General features: G+C 51.3%; 1 protein-coding gene and 1 pseudogene across 1 annotated transcript in view; one reads left to right on the top strand and one right to left on the bottom strand.

The window, feature by feature from the left end:
• LOC112123844 overlaps positions 1-27,981 on the bottom strand; it is a 158,705-nt pseudogene that overhangs the window by 88,680 nt on the left and 42,044 nt on the right.
• LOC112116927 (zinc finger protein 883-like) overlaps positions 8,674-27,981 on the top strand; it is a 23,780-nt gene continuing 4,472 nt past the window's right edge. The window contains exons 1-3 of the mRNA XM_024214681.3: positions 8,674-8,858; positions 10,908-11,000; positions 11,709-11,824. Of these exons, the coding sequence (XP_024070449.1) occupies positions 11,791-11,824 (34 nt within the window). The 5' untranslated portion in view covers positions 8,674-8,858; positions 10,908-11,000; positions 11,709-11,790. The remainder of the gene's footprint in view (positions 8,859-10,907; positions 11,001-11,708; positions 11,825-27,981) is intronic.

Here is a 27,981-nt window from a genome sequence, read left to right as displayed (position 1 = left end):
AGGGTGATAAACATATCCTGGCTGTTGGGGAAACCGGTTTCTCCGCTACCTTGCTGCTGTAAGCTATCTACATTATCTTCACCCTCATCTTCCTCGTACCCCGAACCCGCTTCCCTGTGTGTTTCTCCAGTGAGGGAGTCATAGCACACGGTTGGGGTAGTGGTGGCTGCACCCCCTAGCATGGCATGCAGCTCCGCGTAGAAGCGGCATGTTTGCGGCTCTGCCCCGGACCTTCCGTTTGCCTCTCTGGCTTTGTGGTAGGCTTCACTTAGCTCCTTAATTTTCACGCAGCACTGCTGTGCGTCCCTGTTATGGCCTCTGTCCTTCATGGCCTTGGAGACCTTTTCTAATATTTTGCCATTTCGTTTAGTGCTACGGAGTTCAGCTAGCACTGATTCATCTCCCCATATGGCGAGCAGATCCCGTACCTCCCGTTCTGTCCATGCTGGAGCTGTTTTGCGATCCTGGGACTCCATCACGGTTACCTGTGCTGATCAGCTCTGCGTGGTCACCTGTGCTCTCCACACTGAGCAAACAGGAAATGAAATTCAAAAGTTCGCGGGGCTTTTCCTGTCTACCTGGTCAGTGCATCTGAGTTGAGAGTGCTGTCCAGAGCGGTCACAATGAAGCACTGTGTGATAGCTCCTGGAGGCCAATAACGTCGAATTCCGTCCACACTACCCCAATTCCGACCCACTAAGGCCAATTTTATCGCTAATCCCCTCGTCGGAGGTGGAGTAAAGAAACCGGTTTAAAGGGCCCTTTAAGTCGAAAGAAAGGGCTTCGTCGTGTGAACGTGTCCAGGCTTAATTCTATTTAACGCTGCTAAAGTCGACCGAAATTCGTCGTGTAGGCCAGGCCTGTGTGTTAACTGCCCCGGAGTGGCTTTTCTCATAGTAAAGCAGTGTAAAAGGCACCCCAGCTTGGGAAACTGAGGGGACACAGCTGTTTAACCAGAGTACAATCTGGACAGTTGATGTCACAGACACTCAATTTCAAAGAGGCTCCTAAAACACAGAGAAAGTAAATCCATGTCCCAGAAATCAAAGACTCCAGACAGAGGGCAAGTCTCCCTGGCACTGCTTCTTGCTGACAGAGGTCCAGAGACAACGAGAGAGTCCTGGGGAAGCTGGGAACAGTAAGCATGGGCTGGTGGGGTTCAGCGGAGAAAGGGAACAGGAAGGGCAGGGATATTACTGAATGCAGGATCTCAGCAGTACTAGATGTTAAGATAACACATATTGCAGCCCATTGGAAAACACAATCCCAACTATACATATAAAATTATGGGGTCTAAATTAGCAGTTTCCACTCAAGAGAGGGATCTTGGAGTCATTGTGCATAGTTCTCAGGAAACATCCACGCAGAGGCAGTGAAAAAGCAAACAGAATGCTGGGAATCATTAAAAAAGGGATAGATAATAAGACAGAAAATACAGTAACTCCTCACTTAACATTGTAGTTATGTTCCTGAAAAAATGCACATTTAAGCAAAATGACGTTAAGTGAATCCAATTTCCCCATAAGAATTAATGTAAATGAGGGGGTTAGGTTCCAGGGAAATTTTTTTCACCAGATAAAAGACTATATCTACATACACACACACACACACACACAGTATAAGTTTTAAACAAACAATTTAATTCTGGTACACAGCGATGATGATTGTGAAGCTTGGTTGAGGTGGTGAAGTCAGAGGGTGGGATGTTTCCCAGGGAATGCCTTACTGCTAAATGATGAACTAGCAATTGTCTGAGCCCTCAAGGGTTAACTCGTTGTTAATGTAGCCTCACACTCTACAAGGCAGCAGGAATGGAGGGGGGGAGACAGCATGGCAGAGACACACACTGTGTGTGTGTGTGAGAGAGAGAGATGTGCATTTCCCCTTTAAGTATGCTGACCCCACTCTTAAGTACACTGCCTTGTTAATTAGATCAGCAAGCTGAGACCACAGCTGCTGCCAGGAAACTCCCTCCATCCTGAGCCTTGTCATGTGTCCCCTGCTCTATGGAAGATGGGGTAAGTGGGGTGCAGGAGCAGGGGGGAGGGGGAGACCCTGACAGCCCCCTTCTTCCCCCTCTCACCCCACACAGCAAGCAGAACTCTCAGGGAGCAGCTCCAAGGCAGAGGGCAGGAGCAGCACATGGCAGTGGGGGGAGGGACAGCTGAACTGCCAGTAATTGGTAGCCTGCTGGGTAGCTGATGCACAGGGAATTTAGGGGAAAATTGAGCTGATAAGGGGGCTTCCGGTCCACCCTGGTTCCAAGCCCCCACCAGCTAGCTGCAACGGGCTGCTCTTCCTGCAAGCAGTGAACAAAGCAGGAGGTTGCCAAACGACATTACAAGGGAGCATTGCGTAACTTTAAACGAGCATGTTCCCTAATTGATCAGCAGAAGAACAACGTTAACCGGGATGATTTTAAGTGAGAAGTTACTGTGTTATATTGCCTCTATATAAATCCATGGTTCGCCCACATCTTGAATACTGCGTGCAGATGTGATTGCCCCATCTCAAAAAACATATATTGGAATTGGAAAAGGTTTAGAAAAGGGAGGGGGGGGGAACAACTAGGGGTATGAAACAGGGTCTGTGCAAGGAGAGATTAAAAAGACCGGGACTTCTCACCTTGGAAAAGAGACGAAGAAGGGGGGATATGAGAGAGGTCTATAAAATCATGACTGGTGTGGAGAAAGTAAATAAGGAAGTGTTATTTACTCCTTCTTATAACACAAGGACTAGGAATCACCCAATGAAATTAATAGGCAGCAGGTTTAAAACCAACTAAAGGAAGCATTTCTTCACACAACGCACAGTCAACCTGTGGAACTCTTTGCCAAAGGATGTTGTGAAGGCCAAGACTATAACAGGGTTCAAAAAAGGAACGTGATAAATTCATGGAGGATAGGTACATTAAAGGCTATTAGCCAGAATGGGCAGGGATGGTGTCCCTAAACTCTGTTTGCCATAAGCTGGGAATGGGCGACAGGAGATGAATCACTTGATGATTACCTGTTCTGATCATACCCTATGGGACACCTGGCATTGGTCACTATTGGAAGACAAGATACTGGGCTAGATGGACCTTTGATCTGACCCAGTATGGCCGTTCTTATGTACTAGGGAATGTAGTGAGTCCAGCGTAATGGAAGGGAGTAGGAAAATACCTGGGTGTGGAGAACACTGGGAAATTAGAAGCTGTAATTCAGGAGCAACAGAGTCTAATTAGTCTGGAAACTCAGAATGTAAAAAGAAGAATCAGGGTCATGTGACTTTGGCAATGAGGGACTCAAAAATCCAAAGAGCCTGCAGGGACGCGAGATTGGGGCTATTACACATGGTGATGGGGGAGCAAGACTCTCCAGGTCTAAAGAAGTCTCACTACCAACCTAGGCCATTTTCACATGCACGGATGCAATCCAGATCAGTGAGGAGTTGTGTCATCTGTAATCCTGGGTGAGATTCAGTGTTCTGCTGCTAGAACTCCCTTGTCTGGATACTCCCAGCCAGCATTCAAGGATGCACTGAGTGTCTGTGTGATAAGTAACCCTGGACCAGCAGCTCTGACTTCAGCAGCCTGCTCGTTACACCCCAAGCACATTCTGGTCTGGGTGGAGCAGGCTCAGGGTTTGAAGAGAAGGTCAGGGGTAGGAAGCTTCTGTTCATTATGCTGGACCTAACCCCCAGTTTTACTTGAGCAAACAGGAGATATTTGACACTGTGCGATACTGCTCCTGTGCTCTGTCCCCAAAGTGTTCTGCAGTGGGGGAGGGTCTCTGGTAGTGTGTGTTTTACTGGCATATTGGGGTGATGCTGAAACAGGACAGAGTAGAGGTGGCATTGTGGGGCTGGCATGAACTTTAACTTCATTTCCCCTTCCAAGAACTGAGGGGACAGTAACCCTTACCCAGCAAGGTCACAGTCTCATAGTTCTCCTGCATGACGTCTCTGTAGAGAGTTCTCTGAGTGGGGTCCAGCAGAGCCCCCTCTTCCCTGGTGAAATACACAGCCACCTCCTCGAAGGTCACCAGCCCCTGAAAGAGCAAGAGCCCAACACTCAGTACCTGCTGCCCCACTCACGGCCCCAGTATTTGTGGGGGAGAGGAGCCAATCAAATGGAAGCTCAGGGTGAAGGGACAAAGAGAGAGCCCCTTGTCTCTCCCAGCAGATCCATCACACACCTACTAGCCACAGACTGATACAGGAGATGGAGCCTCTAGGAGGGTCCAGGGAGAGCTCCCTGGTAGGAAGCCCCAACACCCTCCTCATTGTGAGGAGCTGGATACGAAGGGAGGGGAATCTCCCCTAAACCTGACTGGTGGGTGCTCCCTTCCTATCTCACAGCAGCCGCTGGTTAGTCAGCTCAGGCTCGAGGACTAGGAGTCTGGTCAGTTTTTCTAGCTCCATGTAGGTGGGTTATTTTCTGTTCAACAAATCAGAGCATTTCCACCTCCGAACCTCATGGGTCTGTTCCTAGAATCTAGGCCACTTATTAAACAACTCCCAGCAGGTTTGCCATACTCTGTCCTCCCTTTCTCTACCCTGTGCATTTCCTGCCCCGCTGAAACCTCCAAACCAGACTGTGCAAACTTTCCCATCTCCCGTATATTTGCTGTCCCCCTCTCTCCTGCAGGAACCCACCAGCAACCCCCCAATGATCCCTACATAAACTGGCTCCTCTGCAGCCATTTCTCTACCCTGTCCCATAGGAGGCTGCGATGAATTGGAGCGAAACATGGACGTCATTCTTCGGACTGTATGGATTAGAAGGGCAGTTCTGGAGGATTCAGAACAGGCTTTAGTTAATTTCACAGCACGATTCCCCCAGGCTCTTTCCCTGCAGACAGACACCCTACATTCTGCCATGTTGAGAAAATGCTCAATCTCTTTATTACAGTGTAGACCTGGCCCCTCCTGCCAGGCTAAGCCCACAGAGAGATTTTTAACCTCCCTTCTTCCTCCCCACATCCCATAACAAAGTCTCTGAACACAATGCTAGAACAAAGGAGCCACTTTCGATGATTCCCTCTGACAGTGACCCCGTGGCAGCCACACCCCAGCAAGAGGGATATGGAGTCAGGAACTGGGTTTTCCTAAGTGTGATCCTCATCTTGTCCACAGGACAGTGATTCTACCCAGGGTGCAGTAATTAATCTGCCCAGACAGATGTGAGATCTGGAAATATGTCTTGAAACTGTTTTCTCCCACGGACCCTTTCAGTCTCTTTCTCCTATCTCCTTTCCCTTGTCCCCTCTCCCTGATAGTCTGTTAGGAAAGTCCCATTCCTGGGTTGTTTGCTCCCCCATGGTTGCAATTGCTCCTGAAATTGCTAATGGGAGGAGAAATGGGGGGGGAGGTTGTGTAGAATCATTTTAATGCCAGACCCCAGCATTTTCCCTGGGTTTCTTTTAGTTACCTGGAGTCTCTGGCTCAGAATTTAGTATTAACAGGTCCAGGGCTGCCCTACGGGGCTAATACCAGCTGGAGAAAGTCATCACCTAGGCTGGGCAGAGAAGAAGCTTTAATTAAGGTCACTTTCCAGCACAGAACCCCTGCTGGGGGAGCAGCAGCTGCTAAGCCTGGTCTCCCAGATCACAATGGAGACTGCAGCTTCTGACAGAGGAACCTGAACCCCAATATCCTGAGCAGAGAGGGACAGAGCATTTGAGCAGCTTCCCACCTTTAGCTCTTTGGGGAGAGCAGCTAATGAGAGCCCCTCCTCACAGGGAGAATTGCTAATCTCATTTGCCCCACTGTCCATCTGGAGTCTTTCCATACAGTGACTTTGGATTAACATTGGTCTCAATAAAACCAGATTTCAGAAGGAATGCTCTGGAAGAGACCATAGTGTGGCAGTGCTAACCCTCTTCCAACCTCTCTCACCCCCATCTAGGACAAGGACTGGGGGCATGAATTTTCCCAACAGAACTTGAAGTTCCTGCAGTTTTCAAGAGGGGAGAAAAGCAAAATCTGTGATTTCACCTCACAGTGTTTGATAAGTCGATAGAAAGTTATCACAGTGACTGGGTGGCGGCTGGGGCCTGCCTGACAGTGCTTGGAGCCAGGATTCTGGCACAAACTGATCAGGGAGAAGGAATACGGTTAGTAGCAGCCCCCAGAGCCCCCAAACACTCTCCAGTACCCAGAACCCCAGCCAGGGTCCCACCAGATATTCCCTGGGACCCATCCGCCAGAGTCCCTGGCCAGGGATCCCAGATACCCCTCAGAGCCCCACTGGCCAGGGGAACCCCCCCCCCCCCCCCCAGACAATCACTGCCAGGTTGGGAATCCCAAAAGGTTCCGCGCACCAAGAGCCCTCAGAAGCCAGGGATCCCCCACTGGGAACTCAGTCCCTCACTGCCTCCCTGGGATTCTCCCACTGCCTGCCTAGAACCCCCGCCTGCCCTCCAGCAGGATCTGCCATGTCATTTGTCTGGGATCCCCTCCTCCCCCCAGCGGGACCCCTCAGTCTGCTTGCCTGGCATCCCCTGACCTAGTGCTGGGATCCACCCTGCCCCCCCTCCCCCAACAGCTCTGTGCACTGGGCATAGCAATGATCCCAGGAGCAAGTGGTGGAAGTCCAGACAGAGCCCCTGGCACGGCACCAGGCAGCTTCTAACCCCCTGTCCCACCTCCCCAAGATACACCCACCCCCGCTGTTCTGCAGCCAACAGGCCCCCAGCAATATCCACCTCCAGGACCCATAGCCTCAGGGCTGGGCACCTCAGAACCACCCCCCAAAAGCCCAAACCTCCAGAACCCACCAAGCTGACTAGGGTACCCCCTGCCCAGTCACCCAGAGGCCTGCCCCTACCACAATGCCCCTTCAGCTCCAGCTGCAATCTCCCTCCCACACACACACACACACCCCTCCCCCAGCAACAGTGTTACCTCACAGTGTCTGAGAAGTGGATAGAAAGTTATCACCACCCCCTGCTGGCCAGTTGCACAGGCAGAGGGAGCCCTGGGGGATGCTTCTTTGACAGGGGAATGGAAGACCTGGAGGGCCAAAATAGGTAAGAAATTTCCATGCCCTGTCACTAGCAAATAATGGCCACCATGGATCCACCCCAGAGGTGGCTACATCTTAGCACTGCGGGAAGCAACCCCTCAGGGAGACCATTTGTCATGGGGTTTGGGATACTTCTGGACCCACGCTGCACTCAGAGTGACCTCCTCATCCCGTGCCAGCTGGAGAAAATAAAAGGTACAGACAACTCTCCAGTTATCAGCTGTGAACCACTGATCCCCCAAACAGGGGGAGGCCTCTGGCTTTGATGTGTATTAAATATGTGGCTGGTCTCTTTCATCGGCAAACATTTTAACAGAGATAAAGGAGGGAACAAATGATTCTCAAAGGAGAGGGGAAAGATGATCACTGAGCATCTAGGATGGAGAAGGACTCAGGGCTACAGGGTCCCTCCAAGGAAGGAGAAGTTGCTGGGATTTAGGAATAGGGGGAACAGCCCCAAACCCAACGGGATTTTTAATTGACATTTGATAAAGTCATAGAAAGAGGCAAAACTTGAGATTTGAGATCAATATTCAGAAATGAAGAAAAAGGGTGGAAATCAGAGATTTTGGATCAATTTTTTACAGATTATAGAGAAAAAAGTGGAAAATCAGAGGGGTTTTATGTCAGTTGTTGATATGAGGTAAAATCTGAGTGTATTTCACATCAGTGTGTGATAAATGAATAGAAATTTGAGAATTATGGAGAGAACGGGGCAAAATCAGGAGAGACAAGAGAGCTGATCATTTGAGGGGAAAAGGGGGGGGGGATCTTCCCGGATTTTATAGCCACGTGTGAGATACTGAGAGAGAAAAGGGGCAGAACTAGAGAGAATTTGTATCGGGGGTGAGAGGCGAGAGACACAAACAGGGACAGGATCCAATTAACTCCCCTCCCCCCGCCCGCCACTTCTCCCCCGGGGATTTCCTGGCTGCACAGAGACAGTTCAAACCCCCCCGCGTCCCACTGACCTCCCCCCTCCCCGCAACTCCGGCTTCTCCCCCCCTGCCCGACACCCCACAGGGGACCCCCCCCCGGGCCCCAGTCTCTGCCCCCCCCAATCCCAGCGGTGCCGGGGGCAGATCCTGCTGCAGCTCCACTGGGGCTGAGGCAGCTCCGAGGCTTCTCCCAGGTTCCCCGGGGCGGAGAGTCACTTTCCTGTCCGGCCCCAGCGCCCCCCCGGGTCTCTCACTCACCGGGGGGCTCCGGCCCGGGGGCTGGTGCGGGCAGAGCCCGGAGCCGCCCAGGGGGCGGGTCCCAGCTGGAGAAAGTCCCCCCCCGGCCGGGCACGGAGGGGTTAATGCCGGGATCGCCCCAGCACAGACCCCGGGGAGCAACAGCTGCTCAGCCCAGGCCCCCGGATCACACAGAGGCAGCCGCAGCAGCTTTGTTCTCCCACCCCCACGGGGACTCGCACGGAGCATGCGCAATTTCAGCTTACCTGGACTGGAGAGGGCGGAAGCAACCCCCGGAGTAGTCTGGGAGATGTAGTTCCTAACTCAGCAGCGAGCGGAAGTGACGTTCGACAGGGAAGAGGAGGAGGACAGCTGCTGTAATCCTCCCTTACCTGAGCTGAAGAGGGCGGAAGCGGCCTCCGAGGCAGGCTGGGAGATGTAGTTCCTGCCCCTCCCGGGAGCGGAAGTGGCGTTGAGCGGAGGGAGGACGAGTCGGGCTGTGAACGCGCGCGGGGCGCTGCGGCTCTGCCTGGCTCGTGCGGGGCCGTTGGAGCCTCTCCCGGAGCCGGAGAAGCGTTTGTGTCTCCCGGCTCTGGGCATGCGCAGATCTGGGGTGGGGGCAGTCACGCATGCGCAGAGGCAGCGCTCACCCGCTGCGGAGCTGCAGCCTCCAGGTACCGGAGCGAGCCCCGGGGGCGGGGCCGGGCGGTGACTCTGCCCCAGTGTTCCTGGGGGGGACCCGGCATCTCGCAGCGCCGGGATCTGCTCCCTGGGGGCCGCGCCCGCGGGGGGCTCGGAGCTGCTGTCCCCGCAGGAGCCCAACGCCCCCGGCCCGGCCAGGCTCTGCCCTGGGGCCCCACGGGGGGTCCCGGGGGGAGGGGACCGGCCCCCACTGGGGTCCCTGCGTGGGGCCGGGCAGGGGGGAGACCTGGGAAAGGGGCGGATGGAAAATGTCTGAGCAGCCCGGACATTGGTGGGGGAGAAGAGCAGGTGACCCCGAGGAGCAGGGAGAGAAGGGGGGAGGCTGAGATCCCCTCGGATTTACCGCTGCCCCCTCCCGTGGGGACCTCCCCATCCTCTCCAGCCCTGCCCCCCTTCTCTCTAGAGAGCAACGAGCAACATCCAGGGTGACTCCCCCCCTTTTCCCTCAAATCCCTGAGAAGGTCTCTGTTCCCCTCCCCCGACTGTGCCCCATTTTCTCTCCACTTCACCAATGGCCAGCTCTTATTGTGTCTGGTGGGACTCTGAGGGGTATCTGGAGTCCCTGGCCAGGGACTTTGGGGACTGGGTCCCAGGGAATATCTGTTGGGACTCTGGCTGGGGGCTGCTCCTGACTTCACTCCTTCTCCCTGATCAGTTTGTGCCAGAATCCTGGCTCCAAGCACTGCCCGGCCGTCCCCAGCCACATGCCCAGTCACTGTGATAACTTTCTATCCACTTATCAAACACTGTGAGGTGAAATCACAGATTTTGCTTTTCTCCTCTCTTGAAAACTGCAGGAACTTCCGGTTCCATCGGGAATATTCATGCCCCCCAGTCCTTGTCCTAGATTTGAGGGGTGAGGGAGGTGGGAAGGGGGTTAGCACTGCCACACAATGGTCTCTTCCACAGCATTCTGGACTCATTCTTTCTGAAATCTGGTTTCATTGAGAACATTGTTAATCCAGAGTCACTGCATGGAAAGACAAGGAGTGACTCCAGATGGACAGTGGAGCAAATGAGATTAGTAATTCTCCCTGTGAGGAGGTGCTCTCATTAGCTGCTCTCCCCAGAGAGCTAAAGGAGGGAAGGCTGCTCAAACACTCTGTCCCTCTCTGCTCAGGAGATTGGGGTTCAGGTTCCTCTGTCAGATGCTGCAGTCTTCATTGTGATCTGGGAGACCAGGCTTAACAGCTGCTGCTCCCCCAGTGGGGGTTCTGTGCTGGGATGTGACCTTAATTAAAGCTCCTTCTCTGCACTGCCCACTTGATGACTTTCTCCAGCCTTGGGGCAGACCTGAGCCCTGTTTACACTAAATTCTGAGCCACAGACTCCAGGTAACTGAAAGAAACCCAGGGAAAATGCTGTAGTCTGGTATTAAAATGACTCTACACAAACAGCTATGCCCCCTTCCCCGGTCATTTGTCCTGCCATTAGCAATTGCAGGAGCAAATCCAGCCATGGGAAGCAACCAACCCAGGAATGGGACTTTCCTACCAGATTGGCAGGGAAAGGGGACAGGGAAAAGGAGATAGAAGGAGAAAGACAGACTGAAAGGGGCTGTGGGAGAGAAGAGTTTCAAGAGAGATTTCCAGATCTCTAATCTGCCCAGACAGATGTATTAGTGCACCCTGGGTAGAGTCACTTTCCTGTGGACAAGATGAGGATCAGACACAGGAAAACCCAGTTCCTGAGTCCATATCCCTCCTGCTGGGGTGTTGCTCCCGTAGGGTCAGTGGCAAAGGGAATTGTCAAAAGTAACTCCTTTGGTTCTGCTTTTTTCTAGCCTTGTGTTCAGAGACTTTATTACAGGATGCAGGGAGGAAGAAGGGAGGTTAAAAATGTGTCTGTGGGCTTAGCCTTGCAGGAAGGGCCAGGTCTACATTGTAATAAACAGATTGAGCGTTTTCCCGGCCTGGCAGAATCTAGGATGTCTGTCTGCAGGGAAAGGGCCTTGGGGGAACCATGATGTGAAATTCACTGAAGCTTGTTCTGAAACCTCCACCACTGCCCTTCTCACCCAGACAGGCTGCAGAATGACGTCCATGTTTCGCTCCAGCTCATCCCGTCGTCCCATGGGATAGGGAAGAGAAATGGCTGCAGTGGAGCCAGCTCAGGTAGGGATCATGGGGGGGGGGGGGGGGGGGGGGGGAGAGCGGTTGGTGGGTTCCTGCTGGAGGAGAGGGACAGAAAATACACCGGAGATGGGAAGGTTTGCACAGTCTGATTTGGAGATTGGAGCAGGAGAGGAGATGCACAGGGTAGAAAAAGGGAGGAGGACAGCTGTGGCAAACCTGCTGGGAGTTGTTTAATAAGTGGCCTAGATTTTAAGAGCAGACCCATGAGATTCGGAGGTGGAAATGCCCTAATTTGTTGAACAGAAAATAACCCACCTACATGGGGCTAGGAAAACTGACCAGACTGATAGTGCTGGAGCCCGACCTGACTAATCAGCGGCCGCTCTGAGATATGAAAGGGGCACCCACCAGTCAGGCTTAGGGAAGCTGCCCCACACTTCATATCCAGCTCCTCAAAATGAGGAGAGTGTTGGGCTTCCGACTAGGGAGCTCTCCCTGGACCCTGCTAGGGGCTCCATCTCCTGTATCAATCTGTGGCTAGTATGTGTGTGATGGATCTGCTGAGAGAAACAAGGGGCTCTCTCTTCGTCCCCTCACCCTGGTGTTTCCTGGATGCTCTGAGCGGGGTGGGGTGGGACTCTGTTGACTGCAAGCCACCCAGCACTTCCATTTGGCTCCTCTCCCCCACGAATAGTGGGGCTGTGAGTGGGGCAGCAGGTATTGAGTGTGGGACTCTTGCTCTTTCAGAGACCGGTGACCTTCGAGGAGGTGGCTGTGTAGAAGAGTGGGCTCTGCTGGACCCTGCTTAGGTGCCCTCTACAGACAAGTCATGCAGAAGAACTATGAGAGTGTGACCTCGCTGGGTAAGGATTTCTGTGCCCTCGGATATTAGAAGGGTGTAACGATGCTGGTTCTGGCGGGATCCAACTGAGAGTGCCAATTCAGGACAAATTGCTTCAAGCAGGGCAATTACAGCCCAAGGCTGGGGTTTTTCCACCTCTAAGGCAAACCAAACCAGCCAAACAGGGAAGACTTTGGTTTTACCCCACTGGCTAACCATAAGTCATACAAGCAATTCCCTTTGACACTCCAGTTTCCCAGTATCCCCACCAGTGCCATTCGTTATGGGGACAAATGGTTATGAAAACCAATACCCCAGTAAAAGAAAAAAGGTTCGATCCCAAAGGACCAAGCCTCAGACCCAGATCAATATACAAATCAGATCTTACCCATGAATCACGTTATTGCCAATCCTTTAGAATCTAAAATCTAAAGGTTTATTCATAAAATAAAAAGATATAGATGAGCTAGAATTGGTTAAATGGAATCAATTCCATACAGTAAAGGCAAAGTTCTTGGTTCAGGCTTGTAGCAGTGGTGGAATAAACTGCAGGTTCAAATCAAGTCTCTGGAGAACATCCACTGCTGGGATAGGTCATCAGTCCTTTGTTTAGAGCTTCAGTTTGTAGCAAAGTCCCTCCAAAGGTAAGAAGCAGGATTGAAGACAAGATGGAGGTGAGGCAGCTGCCTTTTATAGTCTTTTCCAGGTGTAAGGACACCTCTTTTGTCCTTACTGTGGAAAATTACAGCAAAATAGAGTCTGGAGTCACATGGGCAAGTCCCTGCATACTTTGCTGAGTCACAAGGTATTTCTGCCTTCTCTCAATGGGTCAATTGTATAGCTGATGGTCCTTATGGGCCATCAAGCAGGCTAGGCAGAGCTAACACCAACTTGTCTGGGATGTCACCCAGAAGCATAGCATAAGTTTGAGTTACAGACAGTATAAAGCCAATATTCATAACTTTAAATACAAAAATAACATGCATACAGATAGCATAATCAGAACCAGCAAACCATAACCTGGTCTTAGACACCTCATTTGTCCCCCTTTATATAAGATTTGGTGCCACTACAGGACCTTGGTTGCAACAATGATCTATACGGTTCCAGTTCTTGTCAATAACATCAAAAAGGGGAAATGAAGAGATAAGGTTCACGCCAGTCTCACAATGCCACCTCTACTCTGCCCCAACATGCCACTGACACATACAATACCACTCTACCCTCTCCTCCTACAGAACACTTTGGGAACAGAGCACAGGAGCAGTATCTCACAGTGTCAAATATCTCCCAATTGCTGAAGAAAACTGGGGGTTCGGTTCAGCATAACCAAAAGAAGGTTCCTACTCCTGGCTTTCTCTCAAACCCTGAGCCTTCTCCACCCAAACCAGAATGTGCTTGGGGTGTAACAAGCAGACAGCTGGAGTCAGAGCTGCTGGTCCAGGGTTACCTGTCACACAGACACTCAGGGTGTCCTTGAATGCTGGCTGCTGTCACACAGACACTCAGGGTGTCCTTGAATGCTGGCTGGGAGTATCCAGACAAGGGAGCTCCAGCAGCAGAACAATGAATCTCAGCCAGGATTACAGATGACAACTCCTCACTATTCTGGATTGCACCCCAGCATGTGAAAATGGCCTAGGTTGGTAGTGAAACTTCTTTAGACCTGGAGAGTCTTGCTTCCCCCTCAGCATGTGTAATAGCCACAAGCTCTCTTCTCGCTCTATTCTTGAAGTCACATGACCTGATTCTTATTTTTCACATTCTGTTTTTCCAGACTAATTAGAGTCTGTTGCTCATGAATTATAGCTTCTAATTTCCCAATGTTCTCCACACCCAGGGATTTTCATACTCCCTCCCATTACACTGGACTCATTATATTCCTTAGTACGTAAATCCAGCCACACTGGGTCAGATCAAAGGTCGATCTAGCCCAGTATCCTGTCTTCTGATAGTGGCCAAAGCCAGGTGTCCCAGAGGGAATGAACAGAACAGGCAATCCACAAGTGATCCATCATCTGTCGTCCATTCCTAGGTTCTGGCAATCAGTGGCTAGGGACATCATCCCTGCCCTCCTGGCTAATTGCTATTCATGGAACTATTGTCCATGAATTTATCTTGTTCTTTTTTTGAACCCTGTTATAGTCTTGGCCTTCACAACTTCCTCTGGCAAAGAGTTCCACAGATTGACCATCCGTTGTGTGAAGAAATACTTCCTTTGGGTTGTTTTAAGTCTGCAGCCTAGTAATTTAATTGGGTGACTCCCAGTTCTTGTGTTAGGAGGAGCAGCAAATAACACTTCATTATTTACTTTCTCCACAGCAGTCTTGATTTTACAGACTTCTATCATATCTCCTCTTCATCTCTTTTCCTAGCTGAAAACAGCCAGTCTTTTTAATCTCTCCCCATAGGAAATCTGTTCCATACCCCTAATAATTTCTGTTGCCCTTTTCTGAACCTTTTCCAATATATCTTTTTGAGACGACATCTGCACTCAGTATTCAATATGTGGGTGTACTATGGATTTATATAGAGGCAATATGATATTTTCTCTGTTATTATCTATCCCTCTCTTAATGATCCACAACATTGTTTGCTTTTTTGACTGCCGCCACACATTGAGTGGATGTTTTCAAAGAACTGTCCACAATGACTCCAAGATCTGTCTCGAGTGGAAACAACTAATTAAGACCTTATTTTATATGTATAGTTGGGATTATGTTTTCCAATAGGCTGCACTATGTGCTATCCGGACATCTAGCACTGCTGAGATCCTGCATTAAGTGATATCCCTGCCCTTCCTGTTCCCTTTCTCTGCTGAACCCCACCAACCCATGCTTACTGTTCCCAGCTTCCCCAGGACACTCTCTTTGTCTCTGGACCTCTGTCAGCAAGAAGCAGTTTTAGGGAGACTTGCCCTCTGTCTGGAGTCTTCAATTTCTGGGACATGGATTTACCTTCTCTGTGTTGTAAGAGGCTCTGTCATAATGAGTGTCTGTGACATTACTCAGAGTCACATCAGTTCTCCAACCTGGGGTGCCTTTTCCACTGTTTTACTGTGAGAACAGCCCCTCTTGGGCAGTAAACACAGTCTCCAGCATGTAACACTCTTCCAGCTACACAGTATTGAGTGCTGCTAGTCAGCCATTCATGAATTACATACAGAAGAACACAAATTGTCAAGTGCCAGACTTTCCCAGAGAAATTTGTATATTGCACTATCCAGTATGCTACTGAACACCACAAGCTCATATTACATTTTTCATTTCATCAGTGGAAAATGACATGCACCAGCCTTGTTATCCCAAATGGAATTTCCCACAGACTTTAATCCAAACACACTGGTGTGACGTTCTCCCCGGTGTTATCTGGACTGGTGATCTGCTCGGCCTCCCCAATCCTTGGCTTTGGGAGCCAGCCTTACTCTGCTCTACTGTGAAAACCCCCACTCCTGGGGTGTTCACACACAGCCTCTTGCATGTAAGCTTTTCCCAGCTACTGGCAAGCGAATGACACTAGCCAATATCTCTGGTCCCAGACACAACCTTAGGAACTGCTATCTTGCAGTGTCCAGTAATGCTCACTGGACAATGCAAGATTATATAAATTGGTCAGTTTAACAAAGAAATTCATATGTACCAGGCTTGTTATCCCAAGGGGAGCCTCTGACACATTTCAAACCAAACACACTGCTTCAGGTAGAATAAACAAAGATTTATTAGCTATAAAGAGAGATTTTAAGTGATTATAAGTCAAAGCACAACAAGTCAGATTTGGTGAAATGAAATAAAAGCAAAACACATTCTGAACTCATCTTAACACTTTCAGTGTCCTTACAAACTTTGATACGTTTCACCACAGGCTGGCTAGTTACTTTTCATTCAGGCTCTCGCCTTTGATCAGCGCTTCAGTCACTTGATGGTTGGTGATGTCTGTAGATGTAGGGGGAAGAGAGAAAAATGGCAAATGTCTCTCCCTTTTATCATGTCCTTTCTTCCCTTGTGGCTTTTCCCCTCCCCGCCCCCGCTCTGCTTCAGAGTAAAGTGAGCATTTCTGAGTCTATCCAAGCAAGGTTGACCAGTTCTCCTAGTGTGGCCTCATGCAGGTGAATCTTTGCATTGTAGCTCCCTTGCCGGACAATGGCTGTTGCTGGGTTGACACCCCACCCGAGCATTGGTTACTTTCCTTGCTCTTGCCTCTGGGGAGCTAATATCAGGTTGATTGGTTGGCAGGGAGTGAATTATTCCTTAAATATTGGCTTATAAGGAGGGCTGCATTTTTTTTTAATTGCTTTAATTATCTGGGCACTAAAAGTTCCCAGAAGCAGGTAAAGCCAGACCTTACACTGGAGTCTCATTTTTTGCAGATTAAAATTGTGGTGGTGAAGCAGCACCTTGTGCTCAGGTTCCGGGATGTCCTTTTCTGCAAAGAATTCAAACATTGTTTATATAAACAGTTTAATTTGTGAAAGGTACCCATTTCAGTTTTTTTTTTTTAATGCAGTATACCAATGGGCTAAGGCGATCCACTATGGATTAAGGGCCTATCCATTTTGATTCTAGTGAGTGACCCCTTCTTCCCATTTTAAGGTTCCCTTTTTAATATTTTGTAATAGTGTGGCAGCTAAGGCCATGTTATTGGCTGCCAAACATTCATTTGTTTTTTAACAAAAGGCTGTGATTCATCAGGGAAACACAGGGCTGGGGCTGTGAGGGCCTTCTGTTTTAGCAGGGTTAAAGTGGAGTGCTGTTCTTTTCCCCATTCCCATTTTGTCTTTTTTTAAAATCAGTTTCCACAATGGGTGAGTTATTTTAGCATATTTATAGATGTGTGGTCTAAGAAAATTGAATCCTCCTAGCAGTACTCTTAAAGAGTGGGCATTGGTAGGGGTGGGCATTTCTACTAGTGCTCTTACCTTCCTCTGATCTACCTGTCTCCCATCTTGTGCTTTGGTTTGACTTCTTTGTGCTGCAATTTATGGGCAGTTCTTTTCTTCCTTTATCAGTTAGGTAATTTACATTAAACACAGATGCTTTTGGGCTTGCTTTTGGATTTAAAGCCATTAGCAGCTTAGAGACTGTCTTAAAAGGGACACAATCAACTTCCAGAGTTTTGATTACTTTTAACTTCTGCTTCTAAAACGCATAGCTATCTGTAAAAGAAGCACAACCTATTCTGGCTCCCTCTGGAGTAGTATGGTATGTTTTTGCATTTCATTTACCCCTTCTACAATATACACTGCACATATTCTGGGGAAAATGCACATTCCTTCCATAGTTTAATTTGTAGAACATTATCCGTATTAATTTTTACATAAGGTGCAACTTCCTTTTATGCTCAAAGTTTTTATGTACTCTTATCAAAGTGACAATTTGATTACACAGCCACCTTAAGGCTCAGTGTGGGGCGCTGTATACTTTTTAAATTTCTTTTTTTTTTTTCCCCCAAAAAAAAAAAAAAAATCCAGAATTTTCCCCCCATTCTCCTGGTTTTAACTGCCCTGCTGCAGCCATGACTTTGGTCTTTTAAAAAGATATTGAACTTATAAAGCATTAAGGTACTTTAAGGGTTAAACGCTAAATACCAAAACAAACAACATTAATTACCTGTGTCTGGCAAAAAGTGTTTCTTGGTTTTGCAACTTTGAATGAAAGATTCAAATGTGTGGCGACGAAAGAGGAAAGGAGACAGAACGCCAGGTCGTGGTAGCCAAAAAGCCTCCCAGGGAATTTTTTCTGGGGTTTTTATTCTTTCTACTTCCCTATTTACAACACTTCTAAGTGGTTGAATTATTGCGCATAGGAGGAGCGTACAGTGTACAACAACATGAGATAACAAACCCATATCTTGTGCACGTGAAAGCAAGCAGCGAGGGTGAAAATCAGGTCAGCCAATAAGTTTCCCAAACACAGACGCTGGGGTGAAGGCCACTCCGGCCTCGTAGCCACGGGCACAGTGTGCCGCACCCGTGGGCTGACGATTCGGGAGCTATGCGTCCCTACATCCCCCCCTTTTCTAATTTATATGCGGTGTTTAGATGGAGCACCCTCGCAGGGTCACATGCACAATGCCACCAGACTGGGTATACACTGAACAAAGCAGCAAAGTGAAACGCCAAGGACCAAAACCAAGACCCCATACTGTAAGAGGGTTTTTATCCACCCTGAGGGTAGCCATGACCAGATATAATCCCACCAAGGAGGGGAAACGTCCTGGCGGATGGCTTGAGCATAACGCTTCAGCATATCAATCTGCTGTTGTATGCGGTTACCATTATCAGTAAGATTGAAACAACACATTTCCTTTACAGTTTCACACCCCAGATGTTGCTGCAGGAGTAAGTAATCGATAGCTGCTCGGTTATCCAGGATAGCGTGTAGTAATTCCTGTTGCTCCTCATTAAGGAGCCCAATGGCCTGGGAGGTTGAGTTTATGGTTTTTGCCAACAAACATGCCAGCTCGGCAATATTATTGCCATAGCCTACGGCCAGCCCAGGCAAACCTATAAGAGAAACCGCAAGGGAAATATACTCCGCCTGACTTAATATGCTAACATTACCATTACATGTCGCAGACAGGGGGGCACTCCTACGCTTAAAGCGAGGCGAAGAAAGAAGCAACGCCTTTTGCGGCATAATGGGAACTAAACGACTCAAACAACATTGAGTATCAGATAGATTTGCGGGGACATAATTAAACGTGCGACGGCCACATGTAAAGAACCAACCGGGTGGTAATTCGATGTGCCCATAATTTGCTGACACATTTTGCGGTTTGGTGCAACTCCATAAGGCTCGGCCAGTTGCCAAACACCCCCCCATGGCGCTTGTAATTGGAACAATTAACTACTTTGGCACAAGTGTTATTGGCATGGTTTGCTACAAAGGGGGTATAAAGGGGAGGCGATACATAGCCTCTCCCCAGCGGGCGATAGTGGAATATTGTATGGCAGATTTATTAATTATGTTATTAAGGCCTAACCGTGTATTTACTGGTATGTCGCTGGGTGGTTTGCAGACAGGAACAAGGCAGGTACTTAACAGACCTTGCATGTCCGGGGCAACGGCCAGGCAGAAATCAGATTGATTCAATACTTGTGCCAGGCGGACCCAGATGTTGAACTGCAGCTGCTGCTCCATCTGGGGTTCGCCTTGGCAACCAGGGGCCAACAGAAAACCTCCCAATACACACAAGATAAGGAGTGAGTTAGCATTAAGGCAAGCCAACAATGTCACAAGGTAATTTTCCGCGGTAGGTTCCAGCTGCTGCTGCACTCGCAACTGCTCGGCCTGCAATGAGAGGGCTTTAACCTGTCCCCAGGTCATGCACTGCGGGGGCTCCCGTGGGGGGCGCTGGCCAGGATGCTCGGGATCCTGTAGATGTAGGTTGAACTGCGGAATGGGGTTCAACAGTCCCTGGTGCCAGGCCATCGCCGTGCCACGGGCGGATGTTACGCGCCGGGACCCACAACGGACCTGTAGGAAGAGAAACGGCAGCATGACCCCGTCCCCATGTTATAAGGGGCGCTGGGCCATGCCACTGAGGGTCCGGGGCCCTGCGATATTTGACAAGGGGGCGGGGCAAGGCCTGGTGGCTGCGGAAATGACGTTCTGCCGCAGAGTAATTGTCAGTCAAATTCAAATGATTCAGGGTAAAGAGCACTGCAGCCAGCCATTCCTGGCGGGGAGGAAGGCCTACTGGAATCCCCCCTTTTTGTTTTTGGCGGGCCAGGGCCTGTTTGAGCGCACGGTTGGCCTGTTCCACAATGGCCTGGCCTGTGGGGTTATACGGGATACCAAACGTGTGGACAACGTCCCACGTGGTACAGAAGGAGGCAAAGGCCGAGCTACAGTAGGCGGGGCCGTTGTCGGTCTTAAGATGGGACGGGTGACCCATGATTGCCATGGCGCGAATCATGTGATTAATAACATGACGAGAGGCCTCACCCTTCTGGGGGGTGACCCACACATAATGGGAAAAGGTATCTACACATACGTGAAGATACTGCCAGGGGGCAAAAGGAGGAAAGTGTGTAACATCCATTTGCCAAAGCTGATTGGCCGAAGTGCCGCGAGGGTTAACCCCCACCTCCGGGCTATTGGAGAGAGAAGCGCAAAGGTCACACTGGCGAACAATGGCCTGCGCCTGATGCAATGGGAGAGTGAACTGCTTGGCAAGGGCCTTGGCGGACTGATGGAAGAAGGCGTGGCTTTCGATTGGGGAGGAAAAAATCGAGGCCACCGATTTGACCGCCTGGTCGGCCACCGCGTTACCCTCTGTCAATAGGCCCGGTAGTGTGGTGTGACTGCGAATATGTGCCACAAACAGTGGGCTAGAGCGGGAGGAAAGGAGCTGTTGCAGTGTGAGAAAAAGGGCCAACAGATTGTCATCACAGGAGGGCGACACATAGGAACCTGGAAGAGACTTAAGAACATTAGTAACATAAAGACTATCAATAATAAGATTAAAAGGGTCATCCTGGAAGCATCGGCAGGCCAGGATGACAGCGGCCAGCTCTGCACGCTGGGGAGAACGCTGAGGTAGGGTAAAGCAGACTTGCCAAGTGCCCTGCTCCTGCCAGCTGACCGCACCTCGCGTTGGGCCGCCGTCCGTAAAGAGGGTAAGTGCATCCTCAATGGGGACGGTGGACAAAGACGATCGGAGGTTGAGGCAACGTTGTTGCAAGAGCGAGAGACGGGGGTCAGGGGGAATGTGATATTTAATTTCCCCGACATAGTCGGCAAGAGACAACTGGAGGGTGGCACTGCAAGAGACAGCGCGTTCCCAGTCTTTAGCCGGGATGGGGACAATAGTGGCAGCGGGGTCGCAACCCAAGAGGGTGCGGGACCGTTCCCGCACTTTAAAAATCAGCTCGGCGGCCTGTTGAGGGAATGTCTGAATAGTATGCGGAGGGGAGTGGGTCAAATAAATCCATTCAATTAGACGGAGACGCGCTGCCGCCCCCTCCTGGGCGAGGACAGCTGTCGGTTGTGAAAGTGTGGGAAGCAAAATGGCAAAAAGGGGCTGTTCCCTATCTCGGCGGTCGACCCACACTTGGGCCAGGGTCCGGTTAATGAGGGCGACTGCCTGGCACTGTTCCTGGGAAACGGAAATGATATCACCGGGGAGGCGGCCCTGCCGAAGGCCAGAAAAAAGAGGGGATAGCATGGAGGTAGTCAGAGGGCAAAAAGGGCGAATCCAATTGAGGGACCCTAACAACTGTTGAAGCTGTACGAACGTAAGAGGGTCGGGCAACACCAGCTCGGGACAAACTGTGCGGGCATATGACTGGAGCATACGGTGACCAAGATACAAAAAGGGCGGCTGACGCTGGACCTTGTCCGGCGCAATAACTAAACCAAACATTGCAAGCTGGTGGTGCAGTTCGTCCAGCCAGTTATCAGGAAGTATGGGGTGAGCCACCAGAATGTCATCCATATAGTGATAGATTAAAGCATCTGGGTGTGCTGTGCGAAACGGCCGTAAGGCTTGCGCAACAAAATATTGACACAAGGTGGGGCTGTTCAACATGCCCTGAGGGAGCACATTCCACTGATAGCGTGGAGTGGGCTGGGAATAATTTAAGACCGGAACTGTCAAGGCAAAACGCGCCCGGTCCTCAGGGTGTAGGGGGATGGTAAAAAAAAAAAAAAAATCTTTTAAATCTATTACAAATAATCGGTAATCACAGGGGATAAGGTTGGGATTGGGGGTACCACACTACAGGGGACCCATAGGCTGTATAGTTTTGATAATGGCGCGAAGATCCTGCAAGAGGCGCCACTTGCCAGATTTCTTTTTAATTACAAACACGGGGGTATTAAAGGGGCTAGTGGACTCCTCCAAATGCCCTGCCCGTAGCTGGTCACTGACCAAGTGCTGGAGGACCTCCAGCTTTTCCAGAGGAAGCGGCCACTGCGCAACCCATACAGGCTCGTCAGTGAGCCAATGGAGGGGGAGGGCCGTACGCCTAATCATCAATATGGATGGTGGCAGTGAACTGTGTTAATAAATCACGGCCCCACAGGTTGAGGTGGACGGGGAGAATGATAGGCCGGATACGGGCGCGGCGGGTGCCCTGGGGCGCCCTAACCTCCAACCATCGGGCACTCCGTTGCAAGTCCTGCACCCCGCCCACACCCCAAACAGCCGGAGCCTGCTCCGTGGGCCAATGGGCGGGCCACTGCGCGGCGGCGATGACGGTGACGTCTGCCCCAGAGTCGATAACACCCTCGAACGGCTGATCGTTGAGGCAATAAATGCGTTTGGGTTGGGGTGATCCAATATCTTTAACAACCGCTGCCACTTGCGGGTGAACAGTGCGCTGGCCGGTGGACCCGAAGCCTCCGGTTCGGGGAACGTTTCTTCCCCCTGCCGGAAGGGAGTAGGGCACAAGTATGAGTTGCGCCCAGGCATCTCCCTGAAACAGCTGTTTCGGGAGATGACTCCACAGTTGAACATGGATAATTCCACCATAGTCCGAATCCACCACCCCAGGCACCACAAACAGGCCCTGCTTGTTGGTGGATGAGCGGGGTAGGACAAGGCCCACCATGCCCTCCGGCAGCGGGCCCTGGATCTGGGACGGCATGAGGAGGACCTCCCCGGGGAGAGTTATATCCATATTTTCTTGATTAACAAGGTCAATCCCCGCACTGCCCCTTGTGGCGGCGGGGACGTCGTGCACGGAGAGGGGCGTGGCCTTGGGCTGGTCACAGGCCCGACTACTAGTTTCCCGGGGGGTTGTCTTGGCTGGCAGTTAAAGCCCGGCTGTCACCCCCGGCTGAGCGACACTGCGCAGCCCAATGGTAGCCCTTTTTGCATTTTGGACACAGCGTGCGGGGCCTCTGGTTTGTTTGGGGCTTGTTTTTTTTTTTTTTCCCCCCCCCCCCCCCCCCCCAGGGGCCCGGCACTCCCGCCGAAAATGCCTGGGCTTTTGGCAGTTAAAGCAGTTCCCCTGAGGCTTCTGCCCCTTGTGCAGGGCAGCTGCCAGTAGGGCCATTTGATGGGTTTGGGTGCCTACGTCCGCACACGCCTGCAGCAATTCTGCCAGGGTATACCCCGGGCGCCCGACCACTGCCTGCATGGCACGGCGGCAATCTGCATTGGCGTTTTCGTAAGCCAATTTTTGCGTTAGTTCAGTCTGGGCCTCCGGGTTATCAATCTGCCTCTGGACTGCCTCTTGGAGGCGGTCAATAAACTGGTGGAACGGTTCGGCGGCACCTTGCCGAGTAACCGCGAAGGACTTAGAGGACTCGCCCGCAGTGGGGACCCTGCGAAACGCCCAACGGACACACTGGCCAATGATGGGATAAGCTGCCCAGGGCGTGCCCACCGCCTGCTCGGGGATGCCCGAAAACTGCCCTGTGCCATATAACTGCTCAGCGAGATAGGCCCCCCCACCCTGTGCTGCCGCCGCAAGCGCCTCTCGCTGATACTCGCTATCCCACACAACATATTGCGCGGGAGACAGCACCATGCGACACATGTCTTTCCAATCTTGGGGGAGCAAGTGATAACCGTTTGACACACCTTCCAAGTTCCCCAGGGTGAAAGTGGACCACACCCCGGTCTCACGAACCGCCTTGCGGAGCTCGCGCAGAACCGAGTAGGGGAGAGCCTCCCAGTCCACGATCTGCCCCCCATTTCCATCATCCCGCCAAGAGACGGGAAACGCCTCGAACCCACAGCTGGATTCCTCGGTCAAGAGACCGGCCTCGCGCGCTCGCCGCACCGCCGCGGCAACAGCGCCCCCCCGCCCGACTGGTGGGCAGGGGGGCGCCGCCGCAGGCGGCGGCGCAGGGAGGGTCAGCTGTGGGTAGGAGGGGGGCAGCCCATCACCTGGGGGCAAAAGGGAAACCGGCTTGGGACCGTCGGGGCCGACCCCCTCCAGCGCCTCCTTGCAATGCTACCAGAGCAGCAGGTGCTGGACCGGGGCACGGGGTTCACTATACAAGGTGGTCCCAATCCGTATCCAATCAAGAAGCCGTAACGACCCGCAGTCCGGATACCAGGGGCACTGGCGACCTCTCCCCCTTAGAAGGTCCTCAATATGAGCGACCGAGACAACGACACATGATCGTTGCCGTATAATCTTTTGTAACTCCCTTGCGTGCTCCTTCTGGGCACTGGAAAGTCCCCCCCCCCATACTCACGAATCAGGGGCGGCAAACGGCCGCGGGGGTGCACTCGGCGTATCCAGCTGGTGAGCAGGGGGTTATCACGTCGGGGTCACCAGATGTGGCGACGAAAGAGGAAAGGAGACAGAACGCCAGGTCGTGGTAGCCAAAAAGCCTCCCAGGGAATTTTTCCTGGGGTTTTTATTCTACTTCCCTATTTACAACACTTCTAAGTGGTTGAATTATTGTGCATAGGAGGAGCGTACAGTGTACAACAACATGAGATAACAAACCCATATCTTGTGCACGTGAAAGCAAGCAGCGAGGGTGAAAATCAGGTCAGCCAATAAGTTTCCCAAACACAGACGCTGGGGTGAAGGCCACTCCGGCCTTGTAGCCACGGGCACAGTGTGCCGCACCCGTGGGCTGACGATTCGGGAGCTATGCGTCCCTACACAAATGGATTTTAGTGTTATTTAAAAACAAAACCAATTCATCTTAAACCTGCAAAACAAGTATTTTACAAACACGAGTGTTGCTTTAGGTCCTAAACACTCCACATATTTACACAATATATTTATACACACTTTTTCTTAACCTTCCTTACACTGCTTTAATTTTTACGTAGCTGTACATAGATTACATTTGTATTCATGTGGGGCAGTTAAGTTCCAATAGAAACCCCTTATGTTTTTAGTGAATTCGACTAAATTGTCGATAGTCAAATGATTTAAATCCGATTGTCTCTTTGCCTGGCTTATTTACAGACGTTCTTTTGGAAAAGGGCCCATTTTCCCTTCAGAATGGCTACAAAGAAACCAAGAGTTCTCTTTCTATAAGACTTTTCTCTTTTAACATTTTTACAGCGTTCAACTGCTTAATTCCCTCCAGCCTCTGCAGAGGGAACTTCTCACACTTTTTTAAAATTGCTTGCTTATCTCCCAAAAATGACACTTTCATCAACTCAGATTTCACCATTCCAAGTATTGTTCCAGGGATCTGAATTCCCCATGACCTACACTTACTTTTTTTTTTTCTTTTGCCACTATGCCCTCAGGGCTTCCAACCTGTTTTCCAATTTTTTTATTTGTTGCCTACCTGTTTGTCAGGTCCCGACCCTGCTTTCCTTGCTGAACCATCCCTTTTCATGGACACAGGCTTTGTTTCACTACCAATTTAGCAAGGGGGTGGGGTCCTCAACTAGCCCCCACCCCTCCTGGTCCCTTTCCTTAATCATTTCCTTTAAAATTGTGAAATCATCACAATATCATTGACAAAAAATACTACACTGCCCAAACTCCTATATCCTTCAGAGTTTAGTTTAACAGAGTGTACCAGCGTCAAGACTCACCACCGCGACGCCTCCTGCTGGTCAGTCTGGGAATTAGCTCTCGCCAGCCATGGAGTGCCCTCTGTGCATGGTGTCTCGCCCATTGTCTGCTCTGCTGGTTTCGGACCTGCGTTGCTCCCTGCTCGGCGGCATCCACTTCAGGACACTGCCCTCCGGCAGTGCCCACTACTCCATTCTCACCCCCTTCCAGGGAGGGTAACAGTCCTTTGGCTTGCACCTGCCTCAGTGGCCAACCACAACCCCAAAGTCTAGCCCCCCCCCCTCGGGCATGTTGCAGTCTGTCTCTGCCACACTTCTCTGCAGCCAGGTGCAGTACGGGGGAGGGGGGAGAAAGGGGGTCCCAACCCAGGGGACCCTCTAGTAGCAGCTTCTCTGCCCTTCTTCTCCAACTATTTTCCCCAGGCCATTTTCCCCTTGCACCTTCTCAGCCCTTCTAGTCAGGGACCGCAGCGTGGCAGGTATTGGGCCAGAGCTCTCATCTGCTCCTCCAAGCCTGCCCAGCACTGCTCTGTCCAAGGTGCTTACCTCCCTACCTCAGGAGCCAGTCCTCCTCCCTTGCTAGTCAGGGAAAGACTCCCTTCTCCTTCATTAGGCAGTCTTTATATAGGGCCCAGCCTGGCCCTTATTGGCTGCCTCTTCCTTGGCCCTGATTGGCTCTCCACAGGCCTTTGCTGATTGGCTGCTGGTCTGCACAGCCTCTCTGGCTGTTCCAGCCCTTTCTCTCATGGAGTGGGGCAGCTGCCCCACTACACAGAACATGATCTGTTTAACAGGAGTAATCTCTTGAACAAAGTATCATCTTTGGATTGCTTCCTTTTAAACATTTCTTACACAGGTGCTACCACTATTTGCCCACACTCCTATATCTTGCAGAGTTGGGTCTCACATAGAAAATACTGCCTGAACATATATTTTTATGAATTTATTTTACCTTTGTAACTTCTCTATGCCCATGCTCATGCTGGGACTTATAAAACAGAAAAGTCTCTACCCACTAAAAAGAACTCTGCCTGACAGAGCAGGATGGGGAAATGCTAAGCCCCCTACCCTTTGGGCTCTATCCTTCTATGACTGAGGGTATATTCACCTATGCAATTTTCCCCTGACAGATGGATAGGAGCAAGGACTCTAACCCTCCCCCTTATGGCCCGGCACTTCTAGGATCGGGGGCTCAGGTGTGGCAGGTTTGTAGACATTTTGGTGGTGCTCAGAACCTGCCCCTCCAACTCTGTCCCCCCAAACTCCACCCCCCCACCTGCCAATGGCTCTGGGAGGGAGTTTGGGATGGGGGGAGGAGGTCCTGGGCTCGGGCAGGGGATTGGATTGCAGGACAGGAGACAGGTTGGGCTTTGGAAGGGAGTTAGGGTGGGGGAGGGTGTCTAGGATGCAGGCTCTGGGATGGAGTTTGGGTGCTGGGTGCAGGCTCTGGGGGTGCAGGAGGGGGTGAGGGGTGCAGGCTCTAGGAGGGAGTTTGGGTGCAGGAGAGGGTGTGTGGGAAGGGGGTTGGTGTGGAGGCTCTGGGTTGGAGTTTGGATACTGGGTGCAGGCTCCAGGCTAGGGCAGGGGGTGCAGAAAGGGGTGAGGGGTGCAGGCTCTGGGACAGAGTTTGGGTTCTGGCTCTAATCCTCCCCCTATTGCCTGGATCGTCTATGACAGGTGTCCACAACCCCAGAGTGATTGATCACTTTATACGTATGGTATCCCTTGGGGTGCAGGCTCTGGGAGGGAGTTTGAGGGGCAAAGGGGGGTACAAGCTCTTGGGGGGGGTGCAGCGGTTACCTGGGACTCCTAGGCAGGGCAGGCCAGGAGTCTCCATGTGCTGCTACCCCCAGGCACTGCCCATTGGCTGCAGGGGCACTTGGGTCAGGACACAGCCCCCCCCCCCCCGGGGATGCAGGGAGGAGCCGGCAGACACGTGGAGCAAACAGGGAGGAAGCCACTCAGCTCCACTGCACTGCCAGTGGTGAGTGGGGGCCCCGGGCTGTTTTAAATGGCCCGAAGGATGCGTGGGGGGGACCTGGGGGCAGAAGGTGGGGCCGAGGGAGAGACCCAGCCCCAAACATTGCTGGAGCCAGGCCCTGGGCCAGGAATATTCCTGGTGCCCAGGCACCATGGGCCCATAGGACTCACCGCCCATGCCGGGGGTGTATATACCTAGACAGTTTGTATATATCTTATCTGTATAGTTTTCCCCGACAGACGGGTCGGAGCTAGGACTCTAATCCTCCCCCTATTGCCTGGAGCTTCTACGACAGGTGTCCACAATCCCAGAGTGATTGATCACTTTATACCAGGGGTCGGCAACCTTTCAGAAGTGGTGTGCCGAGTCTTCATTTATTCACTCTAATTTAAGGTTTCGCGTGCTGGTAATACATTTTAACGTTTTTAGAAGGTCTCTTTCTATAAGTCTATATTATATAACTAAACTATTGTATGTAAAGTAAACAAGGTTTTCAAAATGTTTAAGAAGCGTCATTTAAAATTAAATTAAAATGCTTATCTTACGCCACCAGCCTGCTCAGCTCGCTGCCAGCCTGGGGTTCTGTTCACCTAGGCCGGCAGCGGGCTGAGCAGGACCTGCGGCCGGTACCCCAGACATGGGGGGGCTTGTTTCAGGGGTCAGGGCAGAGGGCTGGGGGAGGGGGTTCAGGGCAGAAGGCTGGGGTGTGTGGGGGGGGTTCAGGGATCAGGGCAGAGGGCTGGGGTGTG

This window comes from Terrapene carolina, unplaced genomic scaffold (genome assembly GCF_002925995.2).
Source record: "Terrapene carolina triunguis isolate 2854851 unplaced genomic scaffold, T_m_triunguis-2.0 Scaffold751, whole genome shotgun sequence".
In the NCBI taxonomy this organism is placed as follows: Eukaryota; Metazoa; Chordata; order Testudines; family Emydidae; genus Terrapene; species Terrapene triunguis.
This window is presented reverse-complemented; position numbering and strand designations above follow the sequence as displayed.